The sequence below is a fragment of the Papilio xuthus genome, unplaced genomic scaffold, assembly GCF_000836235.2.
Source record: "Papilio xuthus unplaced genomic scaffold, Pxut_1.1 DF825946.1, whole genome shotgun sequence".
Lineage (NCBI taxonomy): Eukaryota > Metazoa > Arthropoda > Insecta > Lepidoptera > Papilionidae > Papilio > Papilio xuthus.
In genome coordinates this window covers 3,136,819-3,155,829 of record NW_013532703.1, presented here as the reverse complement: position 1 = coordinate 3,155,829, position 19,011 = coordinate 3,136,819, and the positions used below count along the sequence as shown (strand labels likewise).

The 19,011-nt window shown below is 32.4% G+C and overlaps 2 protein-coding genes across 2 annotated transcripts; one reads left to right on the top strand and one right to left on the bottom strand.

Moving 5' to 3' along the window:
* The first annotated feature begins 219 nt into the window (after positions 1-219).
* Dhfr (dihydrofolate reductase) lies at positions 220-2,068 on the top strand. Its single transcript, XM_013320885.1, has 4 exons — positions 220-471; positions 767-938; positions 1,005-1,115; positions 1,653-2,068. Exons 1-4 carry the CDS (start codon positions 386-388, stop codon positions 1,839-1,841), a joined length of 558 nt encoding a protein of 185 aa, XP_013176339.1. The 5' UTR covers positions 220-385; the 3' UTR covers positions 1,842-2,068.
* A 951-nt stretch (positions 2,069-3,019) lies between these two features.
* Oda (Ornithine decarboxylase antizyme) lies at positions 3,020-10,089 on the bottom strand. Its single transcript, XM_013320883.1, is given in 8 exon segments — positions 3,020-4,757; positions 5,166-5,278; positions 6,113-6,208; positions 6,852-6,976; positions 7,427-7,523; positions 7,525-7,531; positions 7,760-7,861; positions 9,976-10,089. Coding segments are annotated over 8 exon segments (717 nt in total). The 5' UTR covers positions 9,996-10,089; the 3' UTR covers positions 3,020-4,600.
* Between the last annotated feature and the right edge of the window lie 8,922 nt (positions 10,090-19,011).

The following is a 19,011-nucleotide window of genomic DNA, read 5'->3' as shown; positions in this document are numbered from 1 at the left end:
GCACCACTGTAGCTTATCTGCTACTCTGCCTTACGTAAATAACTGGATGTCTCTAACATTCGTAGAATGTAGTCGAGGTAGCTATGTCTACACCAGCGCTCTTTTCCTTCATCTTGCCGTTTCTAACGATAACTTACAAAATAATATTTCTTATTTTATTTTTATCTGTTCGTATAACTGTCATTGTCAATATTATTTAAACGGTGTCCGACTTTTATACGCTCTTTGGTCTTTGGTGACCAGCTTATGTCAAAGTGAATTGTCAAGCACGTTTGAACTCTAAACTGAAATTAATTTTAATAATAAAGAAAACAAATAATTGCCAGAGGATTACAATCTGTGTAAACTGAATTTAACATACATTAAATCTATATTTAATAACAGAATGTCAAAGGTCACTTTAAACCTAATAGCAGCAGCCTGTGAAAATATGGGTATTGGAGTGAATGGGACTTTGCCATGGAAACTCAAGTAAGCTTTATAAAATGTTTGGTTTAAATGAAATTACTACTTTTAATAATAAAATAATGCTATGACTAAACACTGAAACAAAATATGGTTCCGGATTTTATTATAGTTTCATCATCTCAGCATTAAATAAGTTGAATTTTAAATTGTCTTCATACTTCTAATCTTCTTTGGAGCTATGCTTTTAGAGTTCCTTTAAACCATCAATGGTTCTGGTTCTTCAGAGTTACTCAGACAGGACATATAATCGTCACTGTTATTTTGCAATTTATGAAACACAGTAATTTTGTAATTTCAGAAAGGAAATGGCTTACTTTACAACAATGACAATGAAAGTAAAAGATGAGAGTAAACTTAATGCAGTTATAATGGGAAGGAGAACATGGGATTGCATTCCAGATAAATATAGACCCTTGAATGACAGAGTAAATATAGTTATGACACGCCATGTAGATGAAGTGAAGACAAAGGTAAGGTATTTGGCTTTGTACATTTTTATTGGAAACAATATACTTTACTTAAATTCTGTATTTAAGGTTCCAGAGGGTGTGGTTGTGGTTCCGAGTTTGGATGAAGCTGTCAAATATATTGAGGGAAGAGAGGATATAGAATCAACATGGGTTATTGGTGGATCATCTATTTATAAGGTAACAATAACTTTTTATGGAAGGTAGAAAATGAACAGCAGTTCAACCAATGCTGATTTATTTGTCCACTACAACACCTGAAAAACTAGACAATTGGCAAGTTTTTTTTAGTGGAGGCATTATTATGCAGGTTTAGATACTATTCATACTGTCATTTAAATAATAAATCTTTCATATTCTATATTCATAATACACATAAATATGAATACTTATGAATAACTAGCTGTAGCCCATGACTCCATCCATGTGGAATTAAAAAGAAAATGTTATTATAGTAGTAGTAGCCTATTTGTTCTATATGTATGCACAATTAATTGAGATCTGTTCAGCTATTTTGGAGATATCTTCAAACATCCATCCATCCAAATGTTCGCATTTATAATATTAGTAAGATAATAAATGATATGGAAGGTCAACAAATGACCTAATGCTGATTACACCTTTTTATTCTAAATTGCTCAAACAATATGCAGAATTGCTATATTTTTTAAGAACCCATCAAGTATATGTGAATTTTTAAAGATATTTTTATTCCAGGCAGCAATGGAACATGAGAACTGTGGCAAGATTTACCTGACAGAGATACAAAAGTCGTTTGACTGTGATGCATTCTTCCCAAACATAGATACGCAGCAATTTCATTTGGTAGATGAAGAAGAAATACCCGGAGAGAGACAGCTAGAAGGAGATATAAGTTATTTCTTCCGTGTATATAGAAAACTATAATCATCAACTCATTCATACCAAGAAGTTCAGGTATGGCATATTTTAAGGTTACTTTTTAATTAAGAACTTTTTTTTAATGCTTTTTGATACTAGAGCTTGTAACTATATGGGAACAATTTGCATTTGGCTTTGATATATTTCTTATAGTTATTAAGTAGAAAATGATACGATATTTTTAATAATTGGGTTTTTATATTTAAGTTGTTAATTTTTTTTTATGTGTATGAATGAACAAATTGGTCATATTTTTTCTATGAAAGTTATAATTTTAAGATTGATTGGATAAGAATTGTTAAGTAAGAATGTTTGACAGTACTTTGTGGATGTGAATCCTTTTTTTTTTACCTTCTATTTCTTTGGCACTCATGTATGCTGGAAGCAACTTGATCTGCTTAGTATTTTAGCTTTATGCTACTGTTACCTTAATTATTTGTAATAAGTTAATTATCATTTGCCAAACGTAGTTTAACCCAGTCTCGAATAGGTCTAGTCAATTTATAAGAAATGTGTATTTTAATAACTTTGAATATTTCTTATGGTATTAGATAATGTATATCACTAGTATCTGACTATCTACATACTAATACAGTTCCCTTATATGTAAAAATATTAATTTTATCTATAATAGTTTTCCAGACCATTGTTCCGTTATAATTATGATATTGAATGATGAATCAAACAAAAAGTGTTGTTCTTAAATAAGTGACATTTTTTTTTAAATTGGTAGTAATCGCTAGCAATTAAGTTTGGACTAAAGTTACAATGTGTAAAACTAAATTTTATTATTGTTAAAGGAATATAAAAACGTAACAAATTATTTTATAGTTTTATTTAACCTTCACAAACTGATTTGTAATTTTCCTAGGAAACAGGTTTTCTCAAGGTGTATGAGTAACCTTTAATTAATAAACTCAAGTAAAGGATGTTTGAGTTTAGTTGTAGTTAATAAAATAGATTATCCACTGTTGGACGAAGTTTCCTAGTTTTTTATAAAAAGATTTAAACAATATGCAGTTGCCAATCCTTGTTGAGTAACATTTAGTCCTGTAGTATGTAGTTAAATGCCAGCGAGGGTTTAAGGAGGGAGGGTGATCCTTCTTCAATTGCACTCGAGACTGGCCACCGAGGGGGTTAAAGTATTATTGTTGTGTTGTTTGGATTATAAATAAAACCCTCAATGGTTAAGATGAATTTTAATTGATTTTCCATTAAAGTAAACTTATACTAGAAGCAGCGCCCCATAATAAAGTCAAAAAGTTGTTTATAATACTCCACAAAATACTGAATCAAAGAAAATTAGGAGCGCTACAAAGTAATCCTAAATGCTAAAAGAGCAGAGTTGCTCGCACTAATAATTGTAACGACATCCGAATTTATGCCATTTTTGCACCGAATATATTAATTTATAGAATCTATTGTGGTAAAATTTTGCTGAATTTTATCTTATTGTTGTAGTTATGTGCTGTCTCTACAATTTTTTTTGTACGATGGCATTAATTAGAATGTCTTATATAGAAATACTAAATTAAGAAAAAACATGAAACCTCTTAGATGCTATTTTTTTTCATATAGAATTTAGGCGCTTATGCACTAACGATGCTTTCTTGAAGTTACAATTCGTTAATGTATAGGCGTAAATAAATGTGATTTGAAAGGGATTTTTTTTATGTGGGAAAAACAAGAGGTTTTGTACGTACACACTGAATGGAAATAGTGATAACTGCAGGACTTTTAACCTCAAAAGTTTTTAAACCATTTCATCATAGATTTATGATTTTGTCTTATGGCCACTGAGGTTAAAAGGACTTTGTTATTTATTTATATGTAATTAAAAGTAAATCTTCAGTTAAACTATTATATAAATTTAATATTTTTAAAAGATACGTGTGCACGTACACAAGCAGAGAATAAAAGTGGAGATAGAAATATAACAAACTGTTTATTTTTTTGGATTTTTTATTTTTTAATTTTTTTTTGTTTAATTTTTTTTATTTGGCTCTACCCCGGAGTGGGCGAATAATACACGACGACATATACGCGTTAAATATAATAATAATAAAGATTAAAATTAAGTTTCTACAAAACAGTTTTGATTTTCAAAGGTCGAAAGCGATTCAAAGCTGAATTTGTAGAAAGAAATAATAAACAACTAAAACTAAAAAAGCTTCTTGATTCCTCTAAGACAATGAAATATTTGCGATTCTAAATTTTAAGCAAAATCTACGAGAATGTTGATCTAACTGTGACAAACTTCTATAATTTAGTTCAATGCCTTTAAAGGAAATCAATAAGCAATCTACATAATAGGAATACATACTAAACATCTAAACGCTAGGAGACTTGTTGAAACTTTACCGAAACCACTATAAGCAAGCGCGAAGCAATACTTTACAATTAAAAGTGCTCTTTCAAAATTTCCCCACGACCATGTGACAGCTCTTCGAATACTGAATAAAATGTAATACCATTAGGATATGAATGTTATATGAATCCAACCTAGTTTGTCAAACATTTGATTCAAATTGTCCGTTCATTTATGAGATAATTTGTCATTAAAATTAATTTAATAATCAAATAAATGTATGAAACATTTGATCAAACAGTTTGTCAAACATCATAATTAAATTGAACATAACTACTCTATGGTATATAATACTTGCTGTCACTTGTCAAAGATTAAACAGCCGCAAACTACTATATGATAAAGAAGTAAATGTACTTGGGAAAGCGGTGCTAGAGCGTTGGAAGGATGAGGGAGTCTATTGCATGTTGTAGTGCAGGAAGACGTAGTCGGGGTTGTTGATCTCTTGCGGCATGAGGGGCGATGTGGGGGCAAGCAGCTGGAAGCCCATGAACATGAACGTGCGGAGGACTGTTGCTCTGTCCGGCCGGGATTTCAGCACGCAGATGATGCAGCTGGAAGAAAAAAAAACATATTAACGATTCCCTACTTAAAAGATTTTTAACAGTATACATACTAGTATGACTTTAAACAGAAATAATGTTTTAATAGCAACTATAAGGGTCCGTTTACACATACCGGGGTGGAGAGCATCGCGCGCATTCGCCTCTTCATAGGAAAAATTTAATTTAATCTTGTTTCAATAACGCTCAATTTTATTTGCACTAAAAATCTGCTCTCCTCTCCGGTCTTTACCGGACTTTTAGACATGCCTTTATAAATTAAACATTCAATTATTGAGGGCACTCCTTAGGGTAGATTTATCACACTAAACAGTCTTTTAGCATAGATTTCGTTACTATTGAGTGTTGTAGTGGAAATTTAATATTACCTACATCTATTTAATAATACTAAATACTAACTTATTGCAGCCAAGTCGTTCTTCTGCAAAGTCCAGGAGTAGCATAAAGCTCTCCTTACTTCCGGATTGCAGTACTGCCGGCATACGCAAGTAGATGGTGTTACCTTGCACCACCTGGAAAGAAAAAATAAAATATTCAATACTTTGTGATGAGATTAGATTAAATGGTTATTATAGGTTATTATTTTTGAATTCAGTTCATCTTCTCTTTTTTTTTGGGATAATTTATTTTGTAAAACACAGTGCAGCGGTTTTAGCCAGAATGAAAATAATTCATTTTACCCGAGGCAGCTTAATTAACATTAATTAGTTAATATTTTGGAGCTCAGAAAACAGGCGTTGTTGAATTATTTGAGTATATTTAAACTTTTTCATAATATTGATTAGAAGCCAGCTGTATGCGATAGTGACGTCATGCGATAAGTCGCTGACCTCATTATCGATTACCAATTGACTGATAGCATACTAGTGTTTGAAAACATTACAGCTACAGCATGTTTCATTATTATGATAGTTATGCAAAATATGAGGTAATTTTTCTGCAATGCGTGATTTTCTCTTATTGCTATATTTGTGTTAAAACCACGTACGAATATGTGACAATTTCTGTGTTATTTATCAATTTTATAATCACTATTGCAACTATTTATTAAAAACAATATTTCTTGCAAATTAATTTGTAAAATTGTACTCAAGTGTTAAGCGTATGGCTTAAAATATTCAAAATTAATACTATCTTACTAATATTATAAATGCGAATGTTTGGATGGTTGGATGGATGTTTGAAGGTATGTTCGGAACGGCTCAACGGATCTTGATGAAATTTGGCAAAGATGTAGAACATACTCTGGAAGAACACATGAGCTATTCATTAGGTGTTTTATTAATTCCGCGAGGACAGTGTCGCAGACGACAGCTAGTCTTTCATATTGGTAAAAGTTAACTTACAGCTTCCCAGCGAGTGACAGTGTTCTCAGTGAGGAAAATCTTGAATTCAATCTTCACTGGTTGACGATCTTTACGCTCCAATATCTTGCTTATTACCTGTAATATAATAAAACACTTAAATCTCTATCTCTTTATTACCAAGACATGAATGCTATATACAGAGTGTCCCAAAACATTTTTTTTTACATTTTTGATATGTTTTTCAATTTCCTCAGTGTACAATTTCACTTTATATTATAAACCGGCGACAAATTATAAATTCCGAGTAGAACTTTATAAAATTACAATGTGAACAATTTTGCAATTACATAATATAATTAACCTAGAAAACTAGATCATGCTGTTTACATGTATCTAAGTGGGCCGAGTATAATAGGATGGTTATTTTAAGCCATATCAATATGATAAGAGAGGTTAAATACGACTTGACTTGCCTTTGTGGCTGCACTATATACTATGATCATTATTCATTGTGTTTACAATGTAACAAAATTACAATAGAAATGTAAATTCAACAGATTTGTAGACCATATCTCTACCAGAAACACTAATCATGACGTGCCAGCTACAGAAGAAATTAATGGTTTTGACCAATTAACATATACAAAAATCAATGAAGTAGCAAATTCATTCTTAACATCTTAGAGAGAATAATAGATTAGATCATAAAGTAGAGAGATGAGAATTGAATTTTTTAAAGGGGGAATAAGTGTGTGTAGTTATTTAAGCGCATACTGACCGCTTCACGTCGCTCCGGCTGCAGCGCGGGATGGGTGTGCGGCGGTGAACCGGCCTCGGCCAGGCTCTCCGCGCTGCCCGCCAACGAGCTCGCGCTGGCCCATAGCAAGGCGCTCAACAAGTCACCTGACGTTACAGACCATTTAAACGCTGCACAAAAATATATGCACTAATTTAGAACACAATACAAACTATGTATTAAAATTAATAACGAACAAATGACAAATGTTGAGTAGATAAAGCAGAATTGCGACATTTTTTAAACCGACTCCTAAAAGGAGGTTTTCAATTCGTTTGTACGTTTTTTATTTTTGTTCGCCATAACTCTGCCCCTATTGGTTCGATTTCCATAATTCTTTTTTTATTCAAAAGGTGCCATTTTATTTAATAAAGAAGCAACGTCCTACTTTATTAATAGTGTTCTCTTTGATAGACCAGACCCCAAGAAACCCTTAACAATTTAGTGAAGAAGTCGTATCCTAATGCCAGAGAATCTGTATAGTGTCTCGAAAAGTTCTTTTGCTCTGTAGCCATTTTAGATTTGTAAAAATAAAGCTGCACAGTATGTATACTTACGGTTGTTGTCGTCGTGAGTGGGGGTGGATGGGGTTGCGGGGCTCGAAGCCCCGCTGCTCACCCCTCCGGGCGGTGCCGAGCCATGAGCAGGGACATCAGGACCACCTGCGAACACATTTATCATACACTATCCTGCTAAATATTAGAGAATATGTACTACGCTACATATTTTAAGGCCCTGGACTAGCGCTACTTTATGAGAGCCTTAAAAAATTTAAGTTTAACTTTCAGTTTCAGAACGCTACATGTGTCATGTATAATCCTTGGCCGCTCCTAAAAAAAATTTCGGCCGGTGTACAAAGTCTGTAAATAGTAAATAAATAATAAACTCACCACAGAGGCCCGGCGCCCAGGCACAGCGAAAAACACTCGGCGTCGGAAGCCGACAAAGCCGAGCGCTTGCTGCCTGCAACGCTCAGGGACGCGCAGTCACCACTGCAATATCACAACATAATTATTAATTAACAATACCAATGTACTACACGAGGGCAACATGAGTCATGTCAAAGTCGTCGTGGTCACTTCACATATAGGGGCTCTCAGCTTATTCAGTTCAAGTAAGAGTACTTTTGTGAATAAAATAAAAAAAGGCTAAAGGTAAAATACTGCGTATTAAATGTGCGAAGTTAGTTTATAATGTTCGCGTTATCCTTGACTTTATACGCACATAAAGTCAGGGACCAATAATATTTAGCAATACATTAGCGGAGAAGTGTTTCTATTTAAGTCACGATTTTATTACTGTTGTGGTATTTTTTAATACCGGATTTAAGCAATCAATAAATATTTCAACTAACAAATATAAAACAAAATACAATCGATATCGAAAACTAAATACACTTGACGAAACAATTCGACAACTAGTTGTCGCCTGCGACTCCGTACGTGAGATATAAAAGAAACTTAGTAGCCTGTCCTTCCAGACTATGTTACATCTGTGCCAAATGTCATCAAGATCGTTGAATCGTTCTGGAGATACCTTCAATCAAGCATCTATCCATCTGTATTAATTATAAGTAATAAGTCAGACGATTGAAGTTTAACTATGAATCAAATCGACGAGGCACTATATCTTAAGCATCGTACATAAATACCTACAAGTATGTCAACTGACCTGGTTTCGATGTATGGAAATTTTCCATTATTGACATCGGTGCATCATGTTAACTGACACGTACTTGTATCTTTCAACGTATTAATAGGTCTTTTGTTTTTAACGCGCACAGTGGGTCTAGTAAGAATATTTGTGATATTCGCCATTGTATCGTCATCGTCAATTAGGACAAAACTAGCTGACGCCTGCGACTTCGTCCGCGCGGAATTAAAAAAACCTAAATTAGTAGCCTATGCGTTCTGTCAGACTATTTTCTACAACTATGCCAAATTTCAGCGAGAACGTTGAGCAGTTTCGGATACCTTCAAACAAACATCCGTCAATCTATTTGAATTTATAATATTAGTTATTTGTAGTAAGATTAGTATGAGATTTTTGGTGTACTTTATAAACGTGCACAAATTTTGTTGATGTCGATACGGTCACAAATATTCGGGTTAGGTCTACAGTAATATAGAACAGTAGAGTTGTGACAGCCTAGATTCTAGTTCTAAACAATGTAGCAGTCTTCTAAGCTTTTCAAGAATGAGTTATTTTATACTACGTTTTAAGATTTTTTATGTACACTGTAATTTAAAAATGATTTCTTTAACTAAGTTACATCTCAGCATTATCTAAATTGTTAAAAAATAAAATGATTTATAGTAAATACCACGTTAAAACGCAAAACATTATGCGTTGAATTGCGGTCATATTTTCAAAGGCATACTTAAAAAATAGGTAAAGTAATATTTAACATGAGATGTTATGTGAAGGAGAACTATTTGCATAACATTTTCAGCATCAAATCTTATCATGTTTATCTACAATGACAAATAAGATTCTCAGTTTATATCAAAAGATAAACAACGAAATGCTGTATACGTGGAAAGTGTCTTTCAAATCTCCAGTAATACAATGATAAGTATAAACAAACAGTGGTAAGACTAGTTCACGTGACTGTAATAAAGTTGGTTTTTAGTTATTTTCCATTGTGATCCATCCGAAATACATGAATAGAAACAAATAGTCATCTCCCTCATTTTACATACATAAAACAGAGATAACAAATTTTGAAAATTACATCTATTACACACATTAGACTTGTTCACCTTAATTGATACGGTATCCACGATCATCAAAGCTTTTTCTAGTAATCGATATATAGTTATTAAACCCAGGCAACATATTATGAGCCATCTATGAACCATTTCCACTGACTAGGACACCGCAAAAAAAAACTGATGTATATGAATGACACTAAGTCAAGAGCCATATAAATAGAACAAGTTGTTTGGCTAGTCGCTCTAGTGGAAATGGGAACTACGCTGTAGAAATGGTCGCTATGGTATTGTATTACGAGGGGGTAGTTTCGGAGAATAAAAAAAATCAATTTCAAATATGTACTCGTAAATACTTGACGTCAATGGTTTGGTGACAATGAAATTATTCTTACCAGTACAGTTTCACGACCATCTTTGACGACGAAAAAAAAAGTTAAATAGTAAAATGACAAAAAAAAACTTTGTTCAAATAAAATGTAGTATCACAACACTGGAATGTAAAGTACTTGTTTATACAATAATTACGTTATAATTTTTTAAATCGATTCTTTGAGGGAATTTTTCTAAAAATTATTTTTATGCTGTATGCCGTATACAGCATATTATGGTAAAATTTAAATATATTGTTTGCTTTTCTCTTTTAAAGGCGTCCGTTTTATAGGAAATTCAATTGGGAACTGATAGAAAGCGGGATAAACAAGCCCTGTTCGAAATTATGAGAGAGCTTTGCCAAATATAAAAATAGATATAAATGGTACAACGTAAAAGACATTATACACCGACCGTGTTTTTTGATCAATTTAAATTTTGGGCCGAGGATAATTGTTTCTATACATATTTTCGTCTGCTCGATTTAAGAAATTCCTGCATATAAAACATATGAAAAGTTTTCCATTTATCTTATTTTAAATTCGGGGTTGCAATGTCAAAAATTTGACTTGCATGGAGGAATTTAACGAAAGAAAGAAACATTGAACTATTGTAAACGCACCTTTACAACAATATTTTATTAAGTAAAAGATAAATTTGAATTTCCTATTAATTAAAGCCACTCTAAAGATAAGACCTGTTGTTTTCAGACATCTGTTTACATTTTATCGTATTGTTTTGACTTTCTGCAAGGTGAAATGTGTAAGTACATTTATAAAGGAATAACGTTATTAAATTGTAAATTTAATTAAGCCTCATTTTCACTAACGATCATGATAAACCATGGAAAATATATTTGTTTACTGAGCATTGCCAAAAGCAATTGTAATATAATGTAGGTAGATATAAAATCTACGTCACTAGATGTGACAACACAAGGAAAACCTGTTACCGTAGCCAACTGGATGGATATTTTAAGTTAATGCCTGTTTACAACCCAATTATGGAACTTTATTTGGAGCTGTATACCTTTGTGTATATACTGCAAGCTACATTACAACAATTTGGTTACGTCACGTCTTTCTATTAATTGATCCAACCAATTAGTCGATTGCAAAATAAGTTTGAAAACTTCTAATTTCTCAAGAAAATTGGAAGCAAACCCGTGCGTAACAAGCTATATTAAGATATACATTTTCTTGAACAAACTTGCGTCAATACTTCTCGAAGTTGGCAAAAGCTTTATTCGCTTTTGAATAGAAATTGTAGACCGAAATAGATTCCTTCATTCTCTCAAATAAGGATCATTTCACACTATGGTCGCAATAGAAATACGATGTATTAGAAAAAAAATTATTAAACAAAACCATAAGTTGGACCACACATTTTATATTACTATCATTTTAATCTTACTAATATTATAAATACGAATATTTGTATGTATGGAAAGATGGACGGATGAATGTTGATATACGTTGCCTAATACTAATATCCAATCTCATTAGACGCTTTGTCGAAGCTTAACTCACGAAGAAGTAGTGAAATTATTAACCATTATTTAACCAATGCTAGTTATAGATAGGGATCACACATTTGGTCCACGTTAGCCGGACAGTTTTGACCTTGAAGTGCACTCTATCTCAATAAATAGGTATTGAGACGTGCAGCATCAATTTATGTCCGAACGAACGATTACATCGTCAGCTAGAGCAACTTATTTTTAAAACAACTACGCCGTAACACTCGATGTATGCGAGACCTAATGTTATTTGAAGGACGAAGGACGTATTATTTAAACTGGACGGACGAAAAGGAAAGTATTAGGTTTTTGTATAAGGTATTACTAATGTTTTTTATATCAGTCTATATTATCTTCATAGCATTGTTGAAAACTAAACGCAAATATACGTGGGTACCGGCAAAAAAGGGTTAGCGTCGCACCGTCTACAATGAAATAAAATTATAAATGGAAAATCTACAGAATTAGCATGAATTTAAATAAAAAATTCAAACAGCATTAAAACCCGATTACTTTACTTGGGGAGCTTGGATTTTATAAATTTTGTAGCGTGATTCAAGTATGGTGGCCAGTTCACTAATCTTCAGTTGACTAATATTCGCCTATATTATTTGATGGAAAAATTATAGTGTACAAAGATATAGTAAACAAAAGTATAAAATAAATAAAATTCTGCGAAGGTTACACACGAGAACCCAAATAAACAAAGTGTCACGTGTGTTGGCGTATTGGCAAGAAAAATGTTTACATTTTATTTTTAAATCCGCAACCGAGGCGTGGTCGCCGGAATTTTTTTATCTCGCCCAATCCTATTTTCATATGATTACTTTTGATTTTATTCAGAAGCGAAGGCGCGGCCGCGATTTTGTTTTAGCACACTATTTTTTCAAATGTCAAGTAGGTATAGTAGTCTTAAATAAAAATGTATTATGTGCTATAAGAGGGTTTCACATAATAGTGCTAAATTAAATGAAAAATAATTTAATAGTATAAGTTTCGTAGGAGCCTAAATTTATTTTGATACAATTAGTAATGTTAGGTTAGCCACGCTATGCTCTTACAAGATCAGAAACATCTTGTTAATATTAAGACTGTTTTCTTCTAAAATTCACATTTGGAATCAAATAATTTTACAAAAGTTACAACATGCCACATGAATAATCTAATTATAAAAATAGCAATTACATGTGCATGTGCCTTTCATAAAATATACAATTGTATAAAATAAAATGTTGCAAAAGCAACAATGTGTAATGCAAGTTCATATTACATTCTTGACATTCAAGGTCAAATAATTGACTTGCTAAATTGATACAAATGTGAAGCAATATTAATGTGAGCGCTGCAAAACAGCCAATAGAAATGTAGTATACATACATACAATCTACAGCTCATTTTATTGATCTAAGATTATGTAAGACATCAGGTGGTGTTTCATGATTTATTTATGACTAGTTGTCGCCTGCCGACTCCATGTGCACGGTAATAATAATAAAAAAACTTTATTCTACTTCTATCCCAAATTTAGCAAGATCCGTTAAGCCGTTCTCAGGATACCTTCAGACAAACATCCATCTAAACATTTGTATTTATAATATTAGTAAGATTGTACGAAGACTTCTTGTTTGTAAGAATAATAAGGAATGTTCTTTTACACATTAAATTATAACTGTGATTGCCATAAATTTCTTTTTTTTAATATTATAAGGCAGCAAGTGACCAAGAAGCCACCAGTTTTCAGAAATAGATATGCGACTACTGCCCATAGACATTTGTATATACAGATGCATTGCGAAGATGAATCAATGGAGGTGGGGATACACAGAAAGAGAATATTTCCGCTTCCTTTGTATTCCCTCCGCCATCAAATACAAATCCTCTTCTAGGAAGAGGAGTATGGTTGGGCCTCCTTAATTTTTCAATTTGAAACTATATGTAAATTTAACATGATTTTAAGTAGATTGTAGGGACATATGTGCTTGCACAATGTTTTAATTCAAAAACCATTATCCATATGTTTGTCACCTTTGTTACTAAAGTTTTAGTGTGATTCAATAGGATATTCTAAAGGTTTGAGTCCAAAGATTGTTATGTGTTTTAATGAAACTTCTTATACTACGAAAATATTTACCATATTGGATAGCCATGCTACCAGGCTAGCTATAACTGACTTGTTTCTCAACTGACCGATTGCATCTCACTACTAGTGACACAAAATTGCAATTTTAAAAATTATCTCTAAATACCTACATATAACATTTTCTTGATTCTTTTATTTTAAACTTGTTGAAAACAATGAAATCTTTTTATACACACATAAAATTTTAGTCACACCACATTTTTTCACATTTTCAAATTTAGAATTTAGGATATGTCTTATGGTGATTCTTCTATCTTTACTAATAAAAACATCAAAGTAAACACTGTTCAGTCAATACAGTCATTTAAACTGGTTTCTATGAGTTACATAAACTACAAATTCAAGTCATACTTAATTTGTCTAAATCTAAACCTAAAAATACTAGATTTTGCTGTATATTTGGAAAGATCGGTATAATTATTAATAACAGATTAACTTATTTCATGCATACATGTACTTATGAAGTTCAAAGACAATGAGAGTGAGACCACACAAATATTTTTAACAAAGCAAGGTAATCTGTCACTTATGGTGTGATGTGATGACGTATTACGAATAAATATTTTTGTTTTAATATAATTAAAGCTTAGATTATTGCAATTGAACTTTTAACGATGTTTATGAATGTAAATAATTGATTTAGAAAAAGTTGTACTTACTAATTAATCTTCCCTTTAATGGCGTTAGGCTCAAAACCAACAAGGTCAAAGTAATTACTACTACTAAAGTTTAACTGCTGTATTAACTTCGTCATATTGGAAAATCGTAGTTAAGCCTTGTTTGAACTTCGAAAACAAAACACGGTCAAAACCGTAACTTAGGAAAATTGCGCAGCACAAGCAAATCGTTTCACAACACGATAACGAATTAAGACGAGTCGTGTCTTTTGCTTTGCTCAAAGTTTTTAAGTTATCAAAACAAATAGAAAAGTACCTCACTTGCATACACAGTACACGTGGTCTTAGTACGTCTAAATTTAGTCGCTTAATACAATTTTTCCATAATGGCGGCCGGAAATGTGACGTCTCGTTAGAATGTTATTGTGCGTTTAGTTTTACGTTTTTATTTTAATGAACAAAGGATTCTTTATCCGTATTTGTAAAAAATCTTCATAATCTATTCAATTTATATTATATAACTTAATTTAGGCTTCAATTTAATTAAATTGAAATCCAAATGTGTAAATTGACTTTTAAGTATTAAAAACACTAGTAAATATTTAGTGTAATTAATGCGGCACATTGCAAGTCGCGTTTTAAAAAAAAACTATGCTCTTCTCCCAACCATAACAACACCTGACAAAATAATCAATAGAGAAGACTTAGCCGCAGTAAACTTATTGATCGAGCTCAAGCTTTACACAAGGATGATACTTATAAAACGAAGTCTGCCCTACTAAACTTACCGATTGAGATAAATTAAAGAAGGCATACTACTTTTTGATGTATCGATTCTTTTAAAACTTTGTTCCTGTAACATGTAATTGAGTGCCGGTAAGGCATGTAACGTCATAACTTCACTTTACCTTCACACTGCACTTATAGAACAATATCACTTACAAAGTTTTGTTTAGTTTTTTCACTTCGTCATACATTAATAATTTTTTTACTGTTGAGGCTTCTACAATGATAAAAGATTTAGAAAACGACATTCAGGCTCGAAAGTACACTGGCAACTAATGCCGCAGTCGGATGCTATATAATACAATATAAGTGTAAGTAAACCTCACCCCTCTATTTTTAGGGATCGTGGGAACAGTAGACACAGGGGTGGATTTTGCAAAAGCTCCAATAAATATTGCAGATAAGCAATTATCGAGTTAAAAGATTCAAAAACATATATCGTATATCTATATCTATATCCTATAGTGTAGTAGTTACTTCTAGTAGTTTGCGTTAGCTGTCATGTCCATAATTTCTGAGTGCCCTAGATCCATTCCTATTTGGTCTGGACAAATACTGTTATGAATAACGTAACTAATAAAAAAATAACAAATGCCATGCGTTCTTCACATCTATCAGTGAAAATGCATTCCACAAATAGTCTTTTCTGATCTTCCTTCTCAATCGTTCTTTAAGAGGTTGTTGTTGTTTTTAACAGTGGTAGAGCCCGCTTTAACATCTTCGCACGAATCGGCCCGGCTCGCCCGGTGAAATACCACGACCACACCGAAGACAGGCGTAAAGTGGAAGCAATTCCGCGTTTCGTCTGATGAGTGCGCGTCCCGGAGGCCTAATTTAGTCCTCTTTCCCTTCCCATTCTTTTCTTTATAGGGAAAGGATGGGAAGTGGAAGTAGACTATCCGGATGAGAGGATGCATGGAAGGGGAAAATATTTTTTTTCTGTGCATCCTCTCCTCCGTCGATTAAAGGTAGGCAACGCATATGCAATTGCGTATGTCTATGGGCAACGGTCGCTTCGCTATTTCAGCGATTTCAGGTGGCCGCTCGCTCGTTTGCCACCTTTTCATATAAAAAAAAACCTGTCAAAATGTTATCTGGTCACAATAACAAAAATATCTTTAAGTCTATTTTGTTTTGTTAAATTTTTGGGCAGACAATTAATAATTTACTAAATAATAATACCACCCCGTGTGAATGATGGTAGCTAAAAGCCATGCGCAGTGGCGCCATTCCGATGACGTTCTTTGTTTATGCCGCATTTTCTCAATTGATTGTATTGAATGGTATTCCTAAGACTTCTATTTTAAAATAAGAAAACCTTTAAACCCCTAGGAACGTTGGATCAAATACGTTTACTGTAATTATATTTAGTAGATACCTGTTCGTAATTAAACTTTTAAATCGATACCTTAGTGCATTAACATGAATGAAGTCTAGACTCATTCATAATACCTACGTAAATAATTGTCAACTATGTTTTAGTACTCCTTGTCAATATCAAATTGCTATTTGTGGGGTTTGAGATCTTTACAGTTTAAGTCAAACCAGGTTATGTACTAATTAAAAATTAATCATTACTTTTTAAATTAAATGAATTTAAAAAACAAGCTTAAGTCTAGTTTGTCTCCTGTATGGATTCATAACGTTTGGTCTGTAGAACTGTAGGAATGATGTATGGACTTAACTGCAAATGTAACTTAGAGTTTAACCTGTATTGTAACAATAATTAAAAAAATTTAAAGTTGCAAAATATAATTAAGCGTTAATAGCTTAATGGTTAAGGGTACGGATTTTCGATCACGAGGTCGAGCGTTCGAATCCTGCCATTCGACTATTGTCGTAAACCATATCCTAGCACAAGCTTAGAGATTAGTTGGAATGGTTGAGAATAATGTTATTAAGTTTATATCACACTTATTTTGTGTGGCTTTGTATGTTAGGTTAACACAATAAGTTTATGTCTATATACATGTCTCTGAATAGGCTGTTGACGATGTCGACGTTTAAAGGAAATCCTTTTTTTCCCATATTTTATTTGTCTAAAGTGAAAACTTTATTTCATTTATTGTTAGTAACACGATTTCTTATTGTTCCATTGAAAAATACGTATGTTTTGTTGAGTAATTTTACTAGGAATTTATAACAAAATAGTTCAACTAAGTCGTGTTTCAAATGTTTTTGTATTTCATTTGACAATATGCAGATAAAATATTTCCTAATGCACATTACGGCACTAATTAGGTAAATAGTTTATATATAAATTGTACAAAAATAGTAGAACTAATTATTCTGAAGAAGTATTTCAAGGAAAATGAAATTCTTTACTATTTTATTCGTTGTAGCTGTTGGCTTCCAGGTAATTTTAATCATTTTTAATTTTGTTTACATATCTAAAGCACTCTAAATTTGTATTTAAATTGTTTGTTAATTTCTTTGCATTACATTACTTTTACACTTTTACAGGATATTATAACAGGATATTAAAATTTTCGCAATATATCGTGCGTAAATTACACTCAAAACCTCTAAAAACTAATAAAATAAAACTAATTTATTTTGACATAATTGACAATGACGATACGAAGGCGATTGTCACAAAGAATTGTGCTAGACCCACAGATGACAAAGTAATAAATAGTCGAGGCAAAATAAATTTAGATGTTACTAATATGAAATATTTTTTAGGCTGTCTTCGGCCAGGCTTTGAGAGGCACCAGCGTTATCGCTGCACCAGCTTCTTGTCTTCCTACTACCGAAGTGGTCTACTCTACTGCTGCTACTCCAGCTATCATCCAATCTAATGCTGTTGCCACCAGCTTAGCTGATACCCTGTCTCTTCTTACTGTCAGCTCTTTACTCGCTGAGAAGTTGCCATTAGCAGGCCCAGCTGTAATTGCCACCGTACCTACATCCCCTGTATGCGGACCTTACAGTTACATCCTTTAAAACACTTTATATATTAAAATTATATACATCATGTTCCCTTTTTCATGTGTGACATTTACAAAGTTTGTATGTATGAATTAAAGTTATATATTTAAAAATTTATTTGTTTTAAATTGATCTTATATCAATTGTTAATTCACCCTGGTTACTTATCTTACAATAACAAATTATCGCTTTCTTTCGAGATCTTATCTAACCTACCTAATAAATTTCAGTATATTTCCTTATTAATCGAGAGAAAAAGTTTATTAAAATTTGTTGGAATTTTACCTTAATTTGGAATCAAATCCATTTTTAACTATTTAACCTTTATCGAGTAACTAACAGATTCACTTCCAGTTTAGGATATACGTATAAATGGTTAATTTAAAATGTCATTTAAAATCTCTTTAAATTATATTAAAAAGGCGTTGACGCGGACATCTTTTGTTCTACTGCATGGCCCGGAGACTGTACCGGCAGGCACTTGTAACAAAAGCCTTTTGTTCGTGCCTTCCTACTAAGAGCATACTTAATGTAGCATCGTTTCTCCTGTCTTCTTAGTTTTCGCTTAGTTATTTAAAAAAAAATCATCACACTTTTATAGAAAAAATGACAAAAAAGCAAGAAAATATCTTAGAACTAAAAAAGTATGATAAGTTTTGTAAAGCTAAATATCTAGAAAAAGCAAAAGTTACAAACTATGATACAATAATGTAGGTTGTTGACATCGTCTTTGCCGCTCACCAATAGATGGCGCTGTAACGAGACTTTATTGTATTGAAACGCGATATTAAGTGTCATGTCTCGCCACTATATAGTTCCCACAGGCCGCCCATACTTTGGTTATTTTCGTGGTTATATCTAGCGTCTATCTTTGATGTCGTTGTGTCTAAGTAGTGTAGAAATTGGTCGATGTGTCCAAATTTTTGGACCAAGTTTCGCAGGAAATAAACATAGGTTTTATACAATACTTAAATAGATATAAGTAGTATGTAATTCGAATATACTAAGATGATGTCGTCTAGAGCCTGAAAAAGAACATAGACTATTTTTAACGCGATAATGAGGT

What these genes read in the sequence shown, in the direction of transcription:
- Dhfr (XM_013320885.1), top strand. Translation starts at nt 386, where the DNA reads ATGTCAAAGGTCACTTTAAACCTAATAGCAGCAGCCTGTGAAAATATG. An exon ending in ACTTTGCCATGGAAACTCAA is followed by an intron (nt 472 to 766) that starts GTAAGCTTTATA and finishes TTGTAATTTCAG; the next exon opens with AAAGGAAATGGCTTACTTTA. An exon ending in GTGGATCATCTATTTATAAG is followed by an intron (nt 1,116 to 1,652) that starts GTAACAATAACT and finishes TTTTTATTCCAG; the next exon opens with GCAGCAATGGAACATGAGAA.